The sequence below is a fragment of the Carya illinoinensis genome, chromosome 7, assembly GCF_018687715.1.
Source record: "Carya illinoinensis cultivar Pawnee chromosome 7, C.illinoinensisPawnee_v1, whole genome shotgun sequence".
Lineage (NCBI taxonomy): Eukaryota > Viridiplantae > Streptophyta > Magnoliopsida > Fagales > Juglandaceae > Carya > Carya illinoinensis.
In genome coordinates this window covers 12,859,671-12,880,108 of record NC_056758.1, presented here as the reverse complement: position 1 = coordinate 12,880,108, position 20,438 = coordinate 12,859,671, and the positions used below count along the sequence as shown (strand labels likewise).

At 35.9% G+C, this 20,438-nt stretch overlaps 2 protein-coding genes and 1 long non-coding RNA gene across 22 annotated transcripts; all 3 read right to left on the bottom strand.

Annotated features, from left to right (window-relative positions):
• Positions 1-650: 650 nt before the first annotated feature.
• On the bottom strand, positions 651-3,839 carry LOC122315658. Of its 2 annotated transcripts, none has more exons than XR_006244081.1 (2): positions 3,270-3,839; positions 651-1,394 (listed from the first exon to the last, which is right to left on the bottom strand). It is a non-coding gene; the product is annotated as an uncharacterized LOC122315658 (long non-coding RNA). The 2 variants fall into 2 exon arrangements; XR_006244082.1 differs by having other exon boundaries at positions 651-1,389.
• A 759-nt stretch (positions 3,840-4,598) lies between these two features.
• On the bottom strand, positions 4,599-10,643 carry LOC122315656 (putative pentatricopeptide repeat-containing protein At1g12700, mitochondrial). 10 transcript variants are annotated; one of them, XM_043131710.1, is made up of 4 exons: positions 7,075-10,643; positions 6,004-7,000; positions 5,621-5,682; positions 4,599-5,014 (listed from the first exon to the last, which is right to left on the bottom strand). In XM_043131710.1, the coding sequence occupies exon 1, from the start codon at positions 10,512-10,514 to the stop codon at positions 8,634-8,636; it is 1,881 nt and encodes a 626-aa protein (XP_042987644.1). In that variant the 5' UTR covers positions 10,515-10,643; the 3' UTR covers positions 4,599-5,014; positions 5,621-5,682; positions 6,004-7,000; positions 7,075-8,633. The 10 variants fall into 10 exon arrangements, with proteins under 10 accessions (XP_042987644.1, XP_042987646.1, XP_042987647.1 ...); XM_043131712.1 differs by having other exon boundaries at positions 6,004-7,286; positions 7,367-10,643; XM_043131713.1 differs by having other exon boundaries at positions 7,367-10,643.
• Positions 10,644-11,947: 1,304 nt separating this feature from the next.
• On the bottom strand, positions 11,948-19,624 carry LOC122316036 (myosin-binding protein 1). Of its 10 annotated transcripts, none has more exons than XM_043132477.1 (5): positions 19,211-19,623; positions 18,591-18,629; positions 17,369-18,336; positions 15,173-16,957; positions 11,948-12,432 (listed from the first exon to the last, which is right to left on the bottom strand). In XM_043132477.1, the coding sequence occupies exons 1-4, from the start codon at positions 19,321-19,323 to the stop codon at positions 15,198-15,200; spliced, it is 2,880 nt and encodes a 959-aa protein (XP_042988411.1). In that variant the 5' UTR covers positions 19,324-19,623; the 3' UTR covers positions 11,948-12,432; positions 15,173-15,197. The 10 variants fall into 10 exon arrangements, with proteins under 10 accessions (XP_042988411.1, XP_042988412.1, XP_042988415.1 ...); XM_043132478.1 differs by having other exon boundaries at positions 19,223-19,623; XM_043132481.1 differs by having other exon boundaries at positions 19,215-19,622.
• Positions 19,625-20,438: the final 814 nt, after the last annotated feature.

Here is a 20,438-nt window from a genome sequence, read left to right as displayed (position 1 = left end):
TAAATAAACGCTTAATTTGCATATGTGAGGTATTGCTATATTTCATTAAATTGCACCATAAACTATTAAAATTGGCAATTTACATCACAAACAACTAAAACCTGACAATTCATACACTCAATTAACATATTGCCCATATGATCAATAAAAATAATAACGTGGGCATGCGTTACATGGTCAATGGTGGTAAAATATTTTTCTGGATTGTCATCTCTCATTTGCAAAGGCAATGTCTACGAAGTTTCCCTTTATTTTGGTGGTAGCCTATAGGCCATCCCATCAGGACAGACATTTTGAAAAAGAAACTATCAGTCAGACAATAGCAACTTTTGGCTGGCTACTCTGCAGCTATTGATCAAGACAGGATAGAATTGAAGACGTTTTACATGAACAACTATCATCTTGAAGCAATGATCCTTTAGTTGAAATCATCAACAGTGCATAACGATTATTGATGGGTCATTCCTACATATCCCAAGATGGAATGATGTGATGTCCATGAGTCCCACTTATGATTTGGTGGAATTCGTGACGTTGGAATATTGGCCACACGGGTCATAGACTCAGCACACAACGTGATAACAAGTGCATGCATACATGCAAAACAATGATGTGCTATATTTGTAGCGAAAATAAAGAAAGGGAAGTTATTAAATCTAAATAGCAGTACGAGAATATATTTAATTTACAAAACTACAAATTATCCATAAGTCACTTGTCTCAACTCATAAGCAACTGAATATTACAATCATCCAATTTTTTTACAAAGAGTCAAACACTACTTAATTATATAGGGAGAACAACCCCAATCTTCATTCTTCTGGCAGAACCAAATCTCCATGCTCGTACCCATCTTCCTACCCATCATCTACATCAAAATCTATAATTTCAAGGAAAGGGGTGGCAGGTGGGACCACTACTATGAGATTTTGCAAAATCTCAATAAGCAAAACTAAGAAATGCAAGCAAGTGGAAAAGAAAATTATGCAAATAAAACAATATGTAGGGAAATATGGTTTTGACATTTTCCAATTAACCAAACTCAAGTCATTCACCAAAATTTTCACACAAGTCATCACACACCCAAAAAAATTGTTCTCCCTTGAAAATGATCATTTTATTTAGGTATGCATAAAGGTCTCCTATATGGACCATCCACACACTCTAGCTCCCTTCATCACACCACGGGTAACGACCGTGTAAAACTTCATAACAAGCGATGCCCAATTTGTGGCCAAGCATCCTCTACTAGTAGTTAGTCAATGACGTCAACTTGGGAGCATTAGCATCTTACTCGAGCCCGTTGTCACTTGATGATAATCCAGGGGAGTCACTCAGTTTTATGCACTCCTGAATAGCCAGAATAGCTCCACCAAGACAGTGCTCCATCTTAGCTTGGAGTTATGAAACATATGCACCCGCAAAATCCATTAACACAAAAATCCAACCATTTTAGAGATTTCAATTTCCACCATAAGTCACAATTTGATAGTAAAAGATTCAACTAAATAGATTTGAGATAGGCCAATGATAAACATTCAACAAATAATTCTATAATGAAAATAGTACACATGGGAAAATAGTACATGTCACAAATCTATACAACATCCCATCACTTCACACAACACACAACCACATCACAAATTGTACAATAATCCCATCACTTTATACAGCATACAACCACATCACAAAATTGCACAATAATTCCATTACTTCACACGACACACATCCACGTCACAAAATGTACAATAATCCTATCACTTCACACAGCACACATCCACATCACAACTACACAAATGTCCCATCACTTCACACTGCACAAAGCCACATCACAAATTGCACATTAATTCCATCACTTCACATAGCACACGGAACACAAAATACAATTTCACAATTCGATCGACAATTGTGTTCAAGGTTAGTCCATAGAACCACTTACAGTGTGGAAGGGAAATTTCTAGATGATCAAGGTGTCTTGAGCTCTAATACTTGTAGTGGTCGTTCCCAACAGTGTTACGTAGTAGTCCTTAGGGTGGTGATGTGGTGTCTCAGCTAGAGAGATAAATAGTGTGTGTATGTGTGTTGCAGGACAGAGGGACAAACAATATGAGAGAGAGAGAGAGAGAGAGAGAGAGAGAGAGAGAGAGAGAGAGAGAGAGAGAGAGAGAGAGAGTTAGAGAGCACAAGAGAGATATCAAGAGATGGAGGAGCCCACTATAGCAGAGCCTGACAGGGAGGAGCACAGTAGGGGTGGCGGCTGAGGCTAGGGTTCAAACCAAAAGTTTTGGGCTTTATAATGGAGAGAGGGAGGAGAACAATGGCAACTCCAAGAGGCAGAGAGGCTTACCGGCATGAGGTGGTGTGGTGGTAAATACATAAAAAAGAAACAAATTTTAGCAGGCGATGTTGCTAAAATTGGTGATGAACTTGCTTTATGAAAAAAAGTTTTAGTAGCTTATATGCCTCGGAAGGGTTATAATTCTGAAGATGCAGTACTCATTAGTGAGTGTCTAGTATATTGATATATTTATACTTCTTTTCACATACTAAAATATACTATTCAAAGTTCAAACCCATATGATAAGCCACGACTCTAAATAAATTATTAACAAAATAAGCATATCAAAAAGTCCACCCACAGCACAATTTAAACAAAAATAGCAATATCTTAATGGATAAACTAATATCTTAATAGATAAACTAACGCCTCAAATGGTGAAAGAATTTTCATATGCCATGAAAAATAGACTAACACAGCCATGCATTTAGATATCAATTTCAAAGGAAACTTGTCTAAAACTACCTATAGATGGTAGGCCTTGAGTCATTGATGTGAGGCGGATCTAGAAAAAAGAGACTTCTAGTTAATCTCAAAAAATTATTTGTGCATATACTGAAATGTGAAATCAAAATTATGACTATTCATTTAACTCGGTTCGACCCAGATATGGAATTTCTGACTCGACCTAAAGTAAGTCAACTTCCAATTTCCCACATTTCTACCCATAACCGATTATCCGATTTCCTGAACTGCATTTCTTTTCAGAATAATGGTTATTTCCGACCCGTTTGTTTTCCGCAAAATGAGATATGCATCAACCATACCTCTTACATTGATGTCCCCATAGTTTTTAAGAAATGGCAATAAATACAACTAACTACCCATTGATAAAAGCAAAATCAAAAAGAAAAGAAAAGACTGTAAAGCAAAAACAAAAAAGAAACAGGGAAGGAAAAAAAAATCAAAGTACTGTTAAAAGAAGGGTTACTTTGATTTCTTTAATTTAGAAGCTCCGTTGAAGCCAGAAAAAAATTGCAAACCCTTCTCAACCCAGATTTATGATGGTGAATCGAGTCATGGAGGACTCGCCCACTTCCGTTTTGCTCTTGCTAGCTAGTTAGAGGCACTTCTGAAGAACGACGAGGAAGACCCCTTAATGCCCAACCAGAGTTTAACTCAGTTACTTACAGGTTCCAACTCTTGCACTCCCACTCCCACTGCTAGAGAAGACTCCACCACCATTGATTCTTCCTCCGCCGATCCTGGCCTCTTTGACTCTGGTTCCTCCCCCAGCATCTTTAGGCAGAATAGCTCTATAACTGAGTTGCTTCAGAATTCGCGACTTGGTTTGAAACTTCTCCAACTTTAGTATTCAACAAAATGGTAAAAAAGGGGCATGATTTCAAATCATTTTCGGTTATCGGGTAATACCCGACCCATTCTGAAGAAAAGCGAAAATAAAATGAAAATTTCCCCTTCCGTTCCAAATGATTTCGGGTCAGGTACTTTGTGTCGGGTCAGGTCGGAAATTTCAGACGGGCCGGGCTAGCATTTATTTGTATGGGCTTTGCTACATACAGTCGGAAAATACAGTCGGCGTGCAGTCGGCTGTACGGAATGAATAAAAAAAAATTACAAAAAAATTATTTTATATTTAGGAGGACCTACATGAATTATAAAAAGTTATAAAAATAATTTTTTTTTTTCATATAGGCTCCGTATTAATTTTTTTTTAAGCCGACTGCACGCCGACTGCATTTCCCGACTGCACAAATCATTTCTGTATTTGTATTGCCCTAATCCAAATAAGAAAAAAGTGATTGGAAGACATGGAAAATAAGGTAGCATTTATAAAGTTTTGCCCGCACAAGACAAGCCTTGCTTGCAAGATGGAAGACCTATTTATATAAGAGAAATGATGGTGTGCTGCCCGAATTGTACTGCTCCATTGTACCGTTCAGTAATTTAATTTTTAATTTTTTACTTAATGATAAAAGAAGTGATTTTTAGTATATTGATATATATTTTTTTATTTTTTAACAATATTTAAATATATTAAAAAAATATGAAAAGAAAAAGAGCTAAAAAAGAAAAAAACTTCAAATTGTGCTAGGTTATTGTTGGGCGGTAATCTAGCATGACTCTTTATATAATTTTCAATCCATTAGAAGTACCTTCGTGGGTGAATGTAGGACATAATTGAATGCTTGTTTTTAATTAGTTGGGGATCAGCTAGGTAGACATTTTCGAACATTTGATGAGAAATGAAAGAGGCTTTAAGAAAACTAGTGTTTTCTGAATTATATGAAGCCAGTTATAAGCAAACAGTGAATTTATGTATATTTATGCTCGACTAAGAGAAATAAAAAATTTTGGTGAATTTATGTATATGAACATTACAGGTCCATCGACAGCAAGCATATCAAACAATTATCCGCTTTTGCGCCATGAAAATCTCACTTGAGTTACAGAGACATACACATTAGTACTGTATACCGGGGTCTCCGACCAGAACCACACGTGCAAGTCCTCCTGCGTGTGGCTCAGTATGGGAGGAGGCGGAACTGAACATTTTTGTGAACAGAACATTGTCCAAGTGAATAGGCAGCGTCTACCAATAAAAGCTTTCTTGAAGAGGCTGAGCTGGTTCTTTCTCGGCGCCTGCCTGGGGCAAGGCAGGTCCCAGGAAAGTATAGGCTGGCTTCCATCTCTATCTCGGCCAGCATCCTAGTCCTGAGGAGGTGGAGTTCTGGGGTGAGCTACTCATCCAAAGCTATTAAAAATATATAATGACGACGCATGAGAGGTTCAAGATTCAAGGTCAAAAAAAGGAAATAAAAAGTTTTTCCATAGGTCATAAAACAAGAGAAATTGCTATTAGATTCACTGTCCAAACCCGTAAAAGAGACACAATTATACATAATTTCAGTAGTTTCTTGTTAACATAACCATTATTGTAATGGTAGTAATTTCCCTAGCTTTTGTAAATGAGTCACACTAATTCTAGTGATTTTCATTAAACCATATTTCAAAACATTGTATACAATTTTTCGTTCTTTACATTGAAGTAGTTCCTTGAATTAGTGAACTTATAACCTTAAACCCTCAACAATCTTGACAACCAAATTGCCCCCACTACTTCACAACAAAGAATCAACCTTCCTTGGAACAAATGCTCTTCCATGGAAATTGCTCGCCATTAGATCTTCTCAGTGGCTCGCACATACTAATAAGAAATTATTTTCTACTAGGGTTAAGCCTATTATTATAATAAATAAAATTTCCGTTTATGTATAAAAAAACTTCTCTTCTACAGTCCACCAAAGAGGGGGGACAGACCTGTTCTTTATCACACATCATTGTGTCCGAGCCTAGATAGATGAGGTTTATGTTTCTTTCACCTGCAAATGAGATGAACTATTGTTAAAACCCGATTGAAATGTTATGCTAGCACAAACATAGCACGTAAGTGTGATCAGATGCAATATGAAGTTGTTCAATAGAACGGTTTTCATCGTCTCAACTTCTGAATTTAAAGATCTAGTACCATAAGAATGCAATCACAGTTAAAAGAAGCCAACACATTTATTCCCAATAGGCTTCCATTGATTTGGAGTGATGAAGCTACCCAAGAAATCATAGCAGTTTTGGGTCGGCATTAGGAAGAACTTCAAGAAATATGAATTTTTGAAGGAAATCTACTAAAATATTTTAACTGTTACCTCAGTGAGGCAAAGCCTAGACTTGTAACTTTAAAAGAACACGGCTTCACGGATTCTTTCCCAACCAAAAACCAGCAGCACCCAGTCTGCCCATGAGGTTACCATTAGGGCAGAGCCCTCCCCCTGTTTCAACCAACTAGCCCCCTCTTCTTCTTCTCTATCTATCAGTTCTCCTCTCTCTCTCCATCAGCATGTTCCTCCGTGGCTGACCAACCATTCTTAGGGCTTTCAGGTATGCCATGTTGCATTCCAGATTGTTGTTCAAAGAAGAAAGGATTCACACCTTCCTCAAGTAGACAGGTGCTCTTGAGAGCTTGCTTGCTGAGCTTGGTGTTCTAGTGACATCACTGGCTAAAGTATCATCATCAGTTTCACCAGATGGAAAAGGCACCAACTTATCCAACAACCTTCAACACACAAGTGTCTTTCAACTGATCATGGATGCTAGTGTGGCCACTGTGTCAGCAAACCGATTCTTTGTCCACGCAGCAAGCCTATAACCTCTCTCCTCCCAATCTAACAGAGCCACCACTTTTCCCATTTTCTGGACATGTGAGAATAACGCTCATCCAGGTGAACCCCATGTGCCACACCTTCTGGACATTTTGCAGCCTACTGCCACCCATAGAGAATTTCCCTCTTCTCAAACACCTCTTTTCCTTTAATTTACTGTTAGTTTTTCTTTTTTGTATTTTCAAGGAATTCAGAGCTCATATTTGCGCCAATCCACCAAACTCTGCCACCTATGTGCCTATATGCCTTGCTGAGAACCTCCTGGTGTCCAGCTCCACCATCCTCATCAGTACTAGATCCAGTTCCTCATAGAGGATGGTTCACAGAATCTCTACTTTTTGTGTGTTTCTGCCAGGAGCTTTGTGCTCCTACCGACAACGTAGGACTAGAGTTCAACAATAACTGCTTCAATTGGGCTTCTACAGATTGCACCTCACAGCAGTCCATTAGTAAACTCTCTCAAAATCCACTAGTAGTAAGATCTCTATGTAACACCAAGAAACAAGGAATTAGCCAGATTTCTTTGGAGTCATTTCCTGCTTTATGATTGATTATTACCTCACTTTGGGCTAGCTACTTTGGGGTGATTGTTAGGTTCTCCTCCCCCACCATTTGTATTTATTGACTTTAATATAATTACTACTACATAAGAAAAAAGGAAAAAAAGACAGCAGCCTCGTGAAACTTCTAATGACCTTCTGTAACTTCTGCCTGAACTTGATAGATCTCCATTGATGAACCACTTGAATTGAGGTTATTAAGGACATTTCCTCGTAATTGCAAAAAATAGCATAAGTTTATGGCATGAATCTAGGTTCTTTAAAAAAGTATCCATATAAGCTTACTACACCTTGAAAGATGCTTTTCCAAGTGTTGATAGTGGAACGTTCTGTCAATTGGGGAAGGTTTTTGGTGACATGACCAGGAGATATCAGAGGTGAGAATGCTTGAGCTTAGTTCTGGACTTGGAGCATTGAAAGTGATTCTAGCTAGCCAAAGCCCAAGTGGAAGCAGCTAGTCTGACCACATCATTAGATACCAAAATAACAAGTCAACAAGAAATGCATTTAAAAAAAAAAAAAAAACTATACAACACAGAACACCACATAAACAGTATAAATAAAAATAAAATAAAAGATCAACTGAGAATGGTGGTTTTCAAAGCGAAATTTTGAAGAAATATCAAGCTTTTTCCCACTGCAGTCTGGTTGACTTCAATTAAGTTCTTTACACCAAATCTAAATTATTAACAAAGAAGCTAGCATAGAAAACTAATAGAAAAAATGGTCAAGTGAGTTTTTATTTTCTTTATTCCATTTTTTTTTTTTTTGGATAGGTTAACAGCAGAATAATGAGAGAGAGAACGAAGGCTAAAATGGGTTTTTACAGCTTTAGAAAGGGTGATACACTTCACTTGACAACAGTGAAAGAAAATATATTGAACCTGAATTAGTGATGATGAGAAGGAGGCATAAATAATGTAGAGTTTGAATCGGTTTTTTTTAATTAATCAGTAGATTACATATCGGGCTATTCAATAAAAGCTATTGAATTAAAAGCTATAGATTATATCACAAACCAAAAGCTATAATGTAAATATGTTACAAATATACACGTCAGAGTGAAGAACATTTATATACCTAAATAGATTCAAAATTATCTTCTGATATTATGGATGGAAGATTGGCAAGGTCATTGGATCATAACCATGGTCCAAGAAGACACATGAAGCTTTGATGTACTGCTTTCACCAACTTATCATGTGTCTCTGAAAGTGTTGCTAAATTAATATTTACCTGAGTGCTTAAAGCTCCTTTTACTGTAATTAGTTTGATCATTGATGCTGAAACTCCAAGCTAAGTTCCTGAACATTTTTTATCTAGAAGATTTCCAAGCCTTTTCCATAAGATCATACTTTTTAAGGTATCCCTAATCTTTGAGATAAAGCACTTGGTATTTTTCATGCAGCAGATTGCGAAGATGACACTTCTAGGGAGTAAAAAGCAACCTGCTACTGCTTCACAGAAAAGTAATCCATTAAGATTACTGCACTGCCAACTTTCGCCTGATGCTTCAACTTCATGTTCAATACCAGGAATAGCCTTCATACATAACTCTTAAGGCTTTTCAAGAGAAGAAGGGTGTAGACCATCAGTAGACAGCAAATCTACTAACATGCTATTAGTGTAAGAATCTGTTGCGAAACCCCTCTCAGCCATTACTTGAAGAAGTTCTATTGCCCTTGATGTCTCTTTGTTTCTTAGACATCCTCGGATAATTGCATTATACGTGCAACCATTTGGTGGGCAGTCACTTTCATCCATTCTTTTGAGTAACTCCCTTGCTTCATCCAATAGCCCTTCCATACAAAGTCCATCAATCATTGAAGTATAGGTCCTAACATTGGGTTTTAACCCTTTTTTCGAGAGACCAGAAAATACTCCCCTTGCAAGTTTGAGTTTCCCAGCTTTGCACATACCATCAATGAAGATACTGTAAATCACAATGTCAGAATCCATCCTATTACTTTCAATTGCTTTGAAAAGTTTCATAGCCTCATCGATAGCTTGATTTTTGCATAGCTTATCCAGCAATGTGGAGTAACTAAAGATATCTGGAATCTTACCATGACCTTCCATATCATTAAGAAGCTCTTGTGCAGCTTTAAGTCTCCCAACAAGGCACATGCCACCAATAAGAGTGTTGTAAGTTACAGAATCAGGAACCAGCCTCCTAACAGACATCTCTTCAATAAGAATCATGGCCTCATCCACTCTTCTACTCCTGCAATATCCTTTGATCAAGATGTTATAGCAACAAGCATCGGGATGGCAACCCCTCTCAACCATCACATCATAGACTTTTCTTGCCTCATCAATCTGATCCCGCATACAGTATGCATCCATAAGTGTGCTATAAGTGACTATATCGGGCTCCAAACCTCTCTGGATCATTACTTCAATCACATATTTTGGTTCAACAATCATTCCTTCTTTACAAAGCATCTCTGTCAACATACATATAATTCTTAGATCTGGTACAAAGTCCCTACTCTCCATTTCCTTCAAAAAACCTGAAACTTCTTCCCATTGATACGAATTGCATAGCCCATGAATCAAGGAATTACAGCTGACAACATCTATAGAAATACCTTTACCTATCATTTCTAACAATAGATTCAAACCCTGAATAACTTGCCCATCCTTGCATAGACGATCAATGATAGCGCTATATACAACTTTATCAGGCTTGCAACCTCCTTCTTCCATCTTCCTAAGCATCCCGATAGCCGCACTAGTATCACCCATTTTGCACAACCCATTAGTTATCGTCCCATAAGTAACCACATCTGGCCAATACTCCATCTCCACCATTGCATTGAACAACTCCACCGCTTTCACTATTTTACCATCAATACAAAACCCATTAATCAGAGTAGTGAAAGTCCTACAACCCGGCTCATACCCAAGTTTCAAAATCTTACCCAGTAAGGAAAACGCAAAATCCGAGCGGTTCAAGTTGCAAAAACAATTGGTCACAATGTTCAAAGTACAAACATCAGGCATAATTCCTCGCAAGCCCATTTGCTTATATAAAGAAATCACGGCCGAAAAACGCTTCATGTGCGCAATTTTACCTAAAATCTGATTGAAATCCACGATAGACGGCCGGGAACCCATTTGAAGTAATTGATCGAATATGGTGAGGGCATCGTTAAAATTAGTCAGCATACCATACTTACATTGTTCCCTCACAGATTTCAAGAACTGGGCCTGAGCATGTCTTTTTGCTTTTTTAGATATTCTACTAGCAATAATACTAGTAGTAGAACAAGAAGTTTGAGAATGAAGGGAAGCCATTGAAGCAAAAGCAATTGGATAATTTGTGAAGAAAGAAAAAAGGCTACTGGGTCTGTTAGTGGTACCGTCCTCAAGCAGAGAAGCAGAAGCAAATCTTGAAGAAGCAGAGACAAAAGCGCTTCTCAGCACCAACATCATAAATATACGCGTTTTTTATTCCCTAATAATGTTTCATTTTGGCTATCGGCCGCTTCTGGGTTTTGTTGAGTTGAGCGGCAAAGAAGAAGGAAAGCAAGACAACGAGAGGGTAACGTAACAGGTGAAACGGATTCGACAATGAGAGTACTTGTTATCAGACCCTTAAAACAAAACTTATTAGAAATTATTTCATTATTCAATTTATTTACATCTCTAATAATTATTTTATTAATATTAAAATATCCATTATAATATATTATCTCCTTTAATTATCATCTTTGTTCTTCTAGCTTAGTTTATCATTAGCCAATGATATCAATTATATGAAATTTAAGAAAATCAGCGTTTTATATAAGAAAATCAGCGTTTTCAACGTTTTATATTGATTTCTTTTTGCAAATTTTACCATATTAAGCACTTTTTTTCAGTTTTTTGTAATTAGAGCATTTCTGTAGATTATGCAAATACAAATTCACTGAATTATTTGGCAAATAGAGTCTCAAAATGTGTTGCATTGAATGATACAAATATAAAAAGGATGACTTTTTGTTACAATAAGTTATTGTTGTAGGCCAAATTTGATAGTTACTTGAGTAAGACCAAAAGAAATAAAAAATATTTTTTCTTTATTTTCTACTGTGATTTGGTTGGAACAGTTATTTGAGGGCTATAATATTATTACGAATTAACATATAATGGGTAAAATGATAAAATATAATAAAATTAAATAATTTAAAAAAATTTTAAACATAAATTAATATTATTTTATTATTATATAAAAAATATATGTATAATTCAATGCGAGAATTGGAATTGAATGGAGTAAATTCATGTCATATTAACAAACTTGAGTTTGAGTTTGACTATTCCAGGGTCCTCTAAATGAATTACCCCCCGAGTTAATTTTATTGTTTAGATTTTTAAAAAAAAAATTACAGGTTTTATTATTAGGAAAATGCCACGTGTACGCGATATTTTTTTTGGAACAAAAAAAAAAAAAAAAAAACCAATGACTGGTTTTTAAAAAGATAAAAGCCTACCGACCATTGTTTCTTTGATTTTTTTTTTTTTTTTTTTTTTTAGGTAAAAAAGATAAGAAATCTTTCTCCTATTCATTTTTCTTTTTCAACTTGAAAAACCAAAGACAGAAGCGTTATGGAAATTAAAAGGCCTCTTAACTTTAAATGAAAACTGGTAGTTTAATTACATATATTTCTTATCCAATAAGCTTGAATTGATGGCATGTATGATTTAGTTTTCATTTGACACCACGGCGGACATACCGCAGCCAGGAGTCATGACCAAGATTCAAAATTACAAGATCCAGTGCGATAATGCTGCAAGATGTCCTCCCCCCACAAAATTATTATATGTGATTTTCATACCCATGAAGATTGAAGATAGTGTGGAAATTAAAAGCTTATGAAGCTGAGTTCAATAACCAAAGCACGTTGAATTTACTGTTCTCACATTTCTTTAATTGTACAAAGAAATCGGTGTTGACTTACTCATATCAACCATTATCTTCAGAATTCAAACAATCGAATTTTACACACCAAAAAAAAAAAAAATCCCTTTCTACAATGCAATCACTCATCCATCCATACAGTTAAATGGTAAACAAAACGAAAAGCAAACTCCAAACTGAAGTATAGACTATGTGGGAAAAAAGCCTCTCCAACTCTACAGAAGATTTATGTTAAATGCAACAAAAACCAAAAGTGTATAAAAATGCCCTAGAAAGGTGGGGAATCAAATAGAGAGACTTGGTGCATACCGTTGAATCCTACCGTGTTTTTCCCCTTTAAAAAAAAAGCCTTGCTACTGTACACTTTAGAGCCAGTCTTTATCAACAGGTTTTCAGAGTATAGCTGACTTGCATTCTAGGAAGCATCAACATGGCTTTCCCCAGATGAACCTGAATAATTCATTTCGGCAGCAAGTGGGAAGTTAGGGGCTAAATGAAGGAATAAGTGAATAACATATAAATTGAAATTCAATGGAACAAACTAATGACAGATAAAAGTTGACAGTCATGTTGAGGCACAGAATAACAGTCCATACTGGGCATCATATAGACATGTAATCTACTATATGAAAAGAAATCAAAGATACATCAAATAGCACACCCCTTGTAGAAAGAAATCAGGTATCTTTCTTTTTTAAATGTAGAAAGCAATCAAGTATCTTTTGGGATTGATCATTAATTTCATTTATGCTGCTAAAATGTTCAGATATCTTTTCTTTGAATTGTTTTGTGGTTCTTAAAAAGATGTTTCTATCATCAAATAAAGGAAATAATAGACAACTCCAATTGGCACACCACTGACTAAATAAATTGGACAGCTTCAAAGAATCTCAGGTAAAATTACATAAATTGCCTGGAACATCTTCAAGCAGTCCCATAAAATTCCAACATATGGGCCTAGAAAAAATAAATCAACATCTTCACAAGAATATATCTTAAAAAACGAATATGACTCACTGTATCACCTCTAAATTTCACCTCTCAAGCAAGATTAATTTTACAGATGATAAGCTGCCAAACCATTGCTTCCTTGATCATCTACCTCATACTAGATGCCAACAAAGGCTGGTTTGGAAAGTGAGATGAGATGAGAATTTTGTGAATAATATAGTTTGTGAATAGTAATGAGATAGTTTGATTTAAGTATTTTTTGGATTTTGAGAAAGGAGAGAGAAAAAGTTGAATAAAAAATATTATAAAGTTAAAATATTGTTAGAATATAGTTTTATAATATTATTTTTGTTTGGGAATTTGAAAAAGTTGAATTGTTTTTTATTTTCTATTTGAAAGTTTGGGAAACTTGTAATGATTAGTTTGAAAAAGTTGAAATGATTAGTTGAAAATTTTGCATTTGAATTATGTTTGGGAAGGAAGTGGGATGAGATGAGATGAGATCAGAATTTTGGGATGAGTGATCTATTTCCAAACAAGCCCTTAAAGATCCAATCATTGAAGGTCCATGGAAATCAGAATCTTCATCAGTGTTTCAAGTAACTTTAGAAGAAACGCAAACTTTTAGGGGAAAAAATGGCATCTCCAATGATAATAATACAATTAAAAATATTTGAAGGGAAAAAATAATCATCTAATTAAATCGTTCAAAACAAAATACCTTGTGCCATGGGTATTATGATTCCCATTTCCATTTTATCCTCTAAAAATGGTCTGTAGTCTAATTTTCAAATCACATTCCTAATGTGTGTATGTGTGTGCGGGTGTGCATGCGTGCGGCCGAACTTGTGTGTTTTCTTCTGATATACAGATCATGTGGTATGGAAAAGAATTTAGCTTGAGGTTTAAATAGGCTAAGTGGACTATTCACTATTGTTTCAATCTCATGGAATGCAACCTGGTGAAACCAAAAGGCTTTAACAATTTATTTATTAAAACCTAACTCGCATTGTTGTTTATCTCAAAACAAGGAAGCTACATTGATCTCCAAACAGCAACTCAAACCTTTCACTAGAGCAGCATTTATGCATATAAAAACGTTAAAGCTTTCTGGTTTTACAAGCCCTTGCTATCATGCTAGGTTGCAAATGGAAAGTCCCTCCACCCTCAAATATGTTACAACTGGTTCTTAGAATGTAAAAAAAACATAGCCAATTGTGCAGGCCGTACTACTGTTAGCCTGAACTTCCAGAACCAGAACAGATATCTAATTGCAAATTAGTTTCATGCCACCTGAATCTAATCATGATTTACAAACATTCATTCTGGATCAATCTATTCTCCAAAATTCAAATCACTTGTTCTTTAGTCCTCCTCCTGTCCTTAAGCACCTTCAAATGAACCAGGTCAATAGTTATGGGTGGCAATATCTGACACCATTTCTCACAAAAAGAAATTTACCTTCTTTTCCACATTGATGCCATCTCTCACAGATATAATTCTCTCTTTGGTTCTTGAACTCATCCATAAAGCATCATGCACCTTAAAGCATAGATATTTTCACAGATATCTTGTAGAATTTTCTCACAACAAAATCACTTGCGTGCACACGCACAACTCAAACAGAACTTCTCCACCTACCCAAATTTGATGCTCACACCCTCCCTTTAGTGCATACCAATCCTCACAGATATCGTGTAAAAAAATTTCTCCCTTTAGAATAAGCATTATCCACACCACACTCTAGGAGCCTTACTACTTTAATTTTCCAGCTTTGCATTTGAAAACTATAACCATGGTGCATTAAAATAGAGTTTTACTATAAGCAATTTCTCACAAGAAGTACCTTTTTTTAGGTGTACTTGCACCTATAGATAAATCTAAAAGTTTCTGTTTATTTTAGAAAGTCATTGTAAAAAAAAGAGGGCTACAATGCTCTACATGTAACATTGTGTAACTAACTGCTTCAAACTACACTTCCTCAGCCAAAGGAAAAGGTAGAGAAAACAAAAAAGAAAAGAAAAGAAAAGAAACTAACATAGCCAACTGCTACTGGAAAGTCATAACATCAAGACTATCGCACTTAAACATTTCCAAAAAACCACATATGAAACGTGTGAATATAAAGCCAGGCGATCCTTCCCATGGTTAAGAAAAAGAAACTGCAAGACTGCAGACATAATGAATAGAAACTGTATCGGGATTTTAATCAGAGTACTACTTTAATGAAAGTGCTCACCTGGGTAATACTTTCACATGAAGCCTCAAGCAATGGTTGGATCTTTTCTTCTTATACCAATCCTTCGTAATTCTTGCAAGTGAGAAGCTACCTCCCGAATTAATTGAAGCCCTTCCTCTCCGTTTCTGACTGAGTTAATGGTGTGCTCAAGAAAAGTTCGGTCTGCCTCAAGTGCTTCCAATCTACCTTTCAAATCAGAAACCTCATCTTCAATAGAAGCTAAATCAGCTCCCCTATGGAGTACAGAAGAGCCTTGTGCAGCAGTATCAAATTCAATATTTTCATTACAAATGAGTTGAGCTTGCTCGAGTGATGCTTCAGCATTCAGATTAGCACTGGATACAGATCCATCATGTCGTATTGACAAATCATCCTCTTCTATTGGTCCGTTTTCTTGAGTTTCCCCTTCAAAATTGGACTCTTTCAACTCACTTTTTCCATCTCCATTTTTAGGATATTCACCATTTTTCAAGAATACACCATTACTAGATAACACATAAAGCTTCTTCTCTAAATTCTTCAAACATTGCAAAACATATGACCTTTCATCTTCTAACCCAAACAATTCACTCTTCGTGGCACCTGTATTGTTATTCCCCAATGGGGTCTGTTTTTCTTCAACTTTATCACAGATATCAAGTTTGGCAGTAGCTGAGTTTCTAAGAACACTTGCACCATTCTCAACAAAAAGAGATTCTGAATGATCAATTCCAATATCTATTGCCTTCATATCACAAGTTTCCTCTGCCACATTCTCCAGAATTGATTCATTTGGATATTTATTCCTATAAAACTCAAGCTCGGCTTCTAGATCTTGCATCTCTTTTTCCTTCTCTGCAAGAAGGTCATTTGCTTTTTGCAGTCCTTCCATATCGTATTCGGATTGCTCTTCCATCAGTCTTAGGCACTGCAAGGCTTCCATATGGACGGTTGCCTTCTCCTCCTGCAATTTAGTAATCATGGCCATGGCCTGATTGGCTGCAACAGCAGAAGCATTTCTTTCTTCTTCCAACTCCTTATATAATGCATTTATATGCTTCCTATCATGTTCAACCTGTCGTTTTAATCTATCAGCCAAACTTTCACCTTCAAGTTCGCTGACAATGCTTCCATCAAGAGACAAGCCAGACTCGTTTCTCTCAAGTGAGATCCTTTTTTGAAATGTGCTTCCATCCAGAGAGAAACCAGACTCATTTCGTTCAAGTGAGATTCTCTTCTGAAGTTTGCTTCCATCCAAAGATAAACCAGATGTCTGAAGTACACTTGCATCCAAAGACAAACCAGACAAGTTTCGCTCAAGTGCGATTCTTTTCTGAAATGAGCTTCCATCCAGAGATAAACCAGACTCATTTTTTTCAAGTGAGACACACTTTTTAAGTATCTTCAATCCACTAGAGTAAGAAACATCAGCTGTCTTCAATTCACCAGTATTTACAGAAAATTTAGGACTCTTTTCGTCCATTGATTGCTCAATCCCTCGAGTGCCAGATAACTGTGAGAACAAAAGCTTCAAATCTTCACTAAGTCTGGAAGAATCCTTCCCAACCCATTGTTCTACATGCACACCAGACAATTGTCTTCCTCTATTGCCAACTGCTATCTTATAAGCATCACCAATATCCAATAAGTCAGATGCTTGCTGAGCTGTGTCACCAGAAATGGGCTTTGTTTCTAGATCAAATTCGGATGATGTAGTTGGTGCAGTTCTTTCATCATTGATTTCCCCAAAGGACCCAAACTCCATCACAGGTGTTCTCTCAACTTCATTGTTTCTTCTAAGATCTACTGAAAGAAACAATTCAATTTAAGATAGATAAAAGGTTAATCAAAATGGGTAAAGATACAAAGAATGGGCATTGGAAGTAAATAATTTATTATACAATCCTATCGTTGTGCACAAAATTTTCAAGTAAATTAAAAATAAAATGAGAAAGCACAAAAAAAGAAAGAAAGAAAGAAAGAAAGAAATTCTAACTAAGATATTCTTTGTAAATTGAAGTATGACAAACACTTTAGGATGGAAGAGGGGTTGGTGAAGGAGACGAGGGTGGCGTAGATGCTCATAAACGCAAAAGCAAAATACACACATATTTAACTTCTATGAAAGAATATTAATATGTAGTTCCCAAGACCAAGCAGTACCATATAATGAAAGATAGAGAACAAGAAAAACTGAAAAAAAAGGTCTCAACTTACAGCATTCTTTTGATACTTCAATTGTGGTTTTCATAGCAATTGATGATGGAGTAACATCATCATCAAGGGAAATAAGATCATTTGGGGCAGTGGAATTGGCCTTGCTATCAGCTTCAGTTGGAGCAGGGGAACTGGCTTTGCTATTTGGTTGTTGACAATTGAGCTCCTCTAGACCATTTTTAATAACAACAGTTGTAGATCCTGAATTACTGTCATGGACTTCAATAGTATCTAACTGCACCAGCGAAGTTGATGAGGAAGCCTCAGGTGCAGAATCTGCAATTATCAGGTTCTCGGTTGCCGAAACATCAGCTAGAGTAATTATAAGTGGCTCCAAATGTGAACTTCGAACAGCATGATCATCTTTGGAAGCATCAGTTTCACGAAGCAAGGCACTACCATCACCATCGTCGTCAGAGTACAGGACATCTGATTCAGTATCTGAAGTAACCTTAAGCTCTGTGTATCCAACATGAGACAAAGAATCTCGCTCACTATTTCTCAGATTAGAGGCTCTAACTGACACAGATGGTATTTCTATTCTCTTCTTCAGGTCATCCTGATCAAGTCCAACCACATATGATAAAGGTGCATCAAACTCAGCAGCTTCAGAACCAACTGATTTGGTCTGAATCAACTTTGGAGGATGGGTTCTTAAAACCCATGGTTCATTGCAACAAGAACAATGCCTAATGCTTGGAGAAATTTTAGGTCCCCCAATTGAGGGGTCCTGATCAAAGCCACAGAGAGTATCCTCCCCCAATTTGGCCACCAATAATCTGTATGTTTCAGCATTGGATTTATTGATTGTGGCAAACGAGAAGAGACAAGTTTCACATAATCCACGAACGTCTACAAGCTTATTGTGAGCATGGCAAAGAACTAAGTTAGAAATCTCCAACTTATGATGGCCGCAGATCAAATCCCAAAGGTATCCCAATTTCTCACCGCCAAAAAGGTGATCAAGTCTGGAGCACAGTAAACAAGGCGTTTGCAATTTGCAGTAACGAGAAAACTTTGTGAGTAAGAATGAGAACAAGGCATTAACAAACAAAAAGATAATCAGCAGCCATTCAAGAACAGCAGAAGCCAGAGCGGTGGTAAAACTCCAGTGAGTTGTGTGTGGTTTGGCAGGCGATGTCATCGAGGTAGCCATGCCCCAGAAAAGAATTAATTTCAGAGAAGAACAAATTGATTGCTCAAAACGGTAAAGGTTCGAATCCTCCAATATGACATCAAGAATCCAAGATGAATCTCAACACTGCAGTCATTGATGAAAAAACAAGCAAATTAGCGTTAAGTTAGAGCCAAAAACCCAAATAAAAACACTACAACAAAATCATGAACGCAAAAAAATAGAAGGACTCCAAGGAAAAAAGAATTAAGGAACTTGTTTCTCAATAATGAACTATACTCATACAGCTCAGAAAAAGGAACAATTCTCATACAGGATCACTACCCGGAAACAATTGCAACAGAAAAGCCAATATAGCCGAACTCCATGAAAAGAAGACAAATCCATTGAAAAAGACAACTGAATTCCATGAAAACAAATACGAACCATGAAACCAAAGGAACAGAAATTCATTGAAAAAGACACCGACCCATTTGTTGAAAGAGATCAGTATCTCCCGAAAAAATAAACGTAAAGACTTTAATGTACCCAATACGTCCAAATTACTAATTCTCTAAAACTCTGAAGTCAATAAAACAAATTCTATAGATCAGATCAAAAGCACGAAATCTGATAGACAGAGAACAAATAAGACAAAAATTCAAATTAATAAAACAGGGTATAGATAGAAAGAAACTTAAGAAAGCAATGAATATTCAGAGGAATACCAACAAGAGTACCAACAATTAGAGAACCCTGATTTGTTCGCGGGAGAAACCCAAGAAAGCAATGAATATTCAGAGGCAGAATGACAAATCAGAGTGACCCAATTCAAGCTCATGACAATGAGACAACAGAACCCATTTAGAAGTTCTTGCAATGCGAAAAGATTCAAAGGCAAAACAAAGTCCAACGAGAGAGGTTGAAGCTTTCCAACGGATCCGCACGTAGTTGTCACATTTTTCTTAATAAAAAAACAAGCCGACCAGGGCCCGAAAGTCGGCTGCTGATAAGAGAAAAGGATCGCATTACCGAAAGGCCCCAAAAATAAAGTAGTTCGGCTATTCAATGAAAAAAAAAGATTCCCGGAAAATTCTTTCCACAACAATGCAATTCTCACGCGTTCATCCACCTTTCGTATACTCAAATTTTTATTTTTTCTTCACAAGTTATCAACTTAAATATTGATTTTTTGCAAAGCAAATTATAGAAATAAGTGTTCGTAAAATATTTTTTTTTTTATTTTTTTAATTTTAGCATAGCACTGCTCAATTTAGCATCCGTTGGTAAGAAAGTAACTGAGAGGTCTATTTTTCTCTAGGCTGATGTTATTATTTTCAATTATTTTTTTATTTACAAAAAATATTTCATAATTTTTAGCTAATCGTTCTAATATATTGTGTTTGTAACAGCAATTATTCAATTTTTCCTTCTAACCAGCAGCTTAATTCATTTTTTGGAAAATAAATTTATGGAACAATATCCATTTAAGTGATTACATTATGCATATTATAGGAGGCAAATGAAATCTATCATCGCATCATGATGTACATGTTGGACTCGTTCGTTGTTTCCCGATGACACCAATTTTAAAGGCTTTTCAATGTAATTATTCTTTTTAAAATAAGAAAAGTTCTATTGGTAAGATGGTAGGTAAAGCATGCTTCCATTCCATTCTATTGGCATGGTAAGACTTGATTTGTAAGAAAAATTTAAAATAAAGATATTTAGAAACAATTTTTATCTTATCACATCATATTTCTTTTATAAATATCATTTAAATACAAATGCTTTCAAACTAATCATTACAACTTTTTCTAAATTTTCAAACAAAATTTTTAGAAATATGCAAAGTTGAATCTTGTTGTTGTTGAGTCGCAGCAAATGAGAAATATATAGTTTGATTTGATTTGAATATATATATATAATAAGATAGTAAAGTTTTAAATATGAAAA

What these genes read in the sequence shown, in the direction of transcription:
- LOC122315656 (XM_043131707.1), bottom strand. Translation starts at nt 10,514, where the DNA reads ATGATGTTGGTGCTGAGAAGCGCTTTTGTCTCTGCTTCTTCAAGATTT.
- LOC122316036 (XM_043132472.1), bottom strand. Translation starts at nt 18,524, where the DNA reads ATGGCTACCTCGATGACATCGCCTGCCAAACCACACACAACTCACTGG. An exon ending in TGAAGTATCAAAAGAATGCT is followed by an intron (nt 16,958 to 17,368) that starts GTAAGTTGAGAC and finishes TGTTTCTTTCAG; the next exon opens with TAGATCTTAGAAGAAACAAT.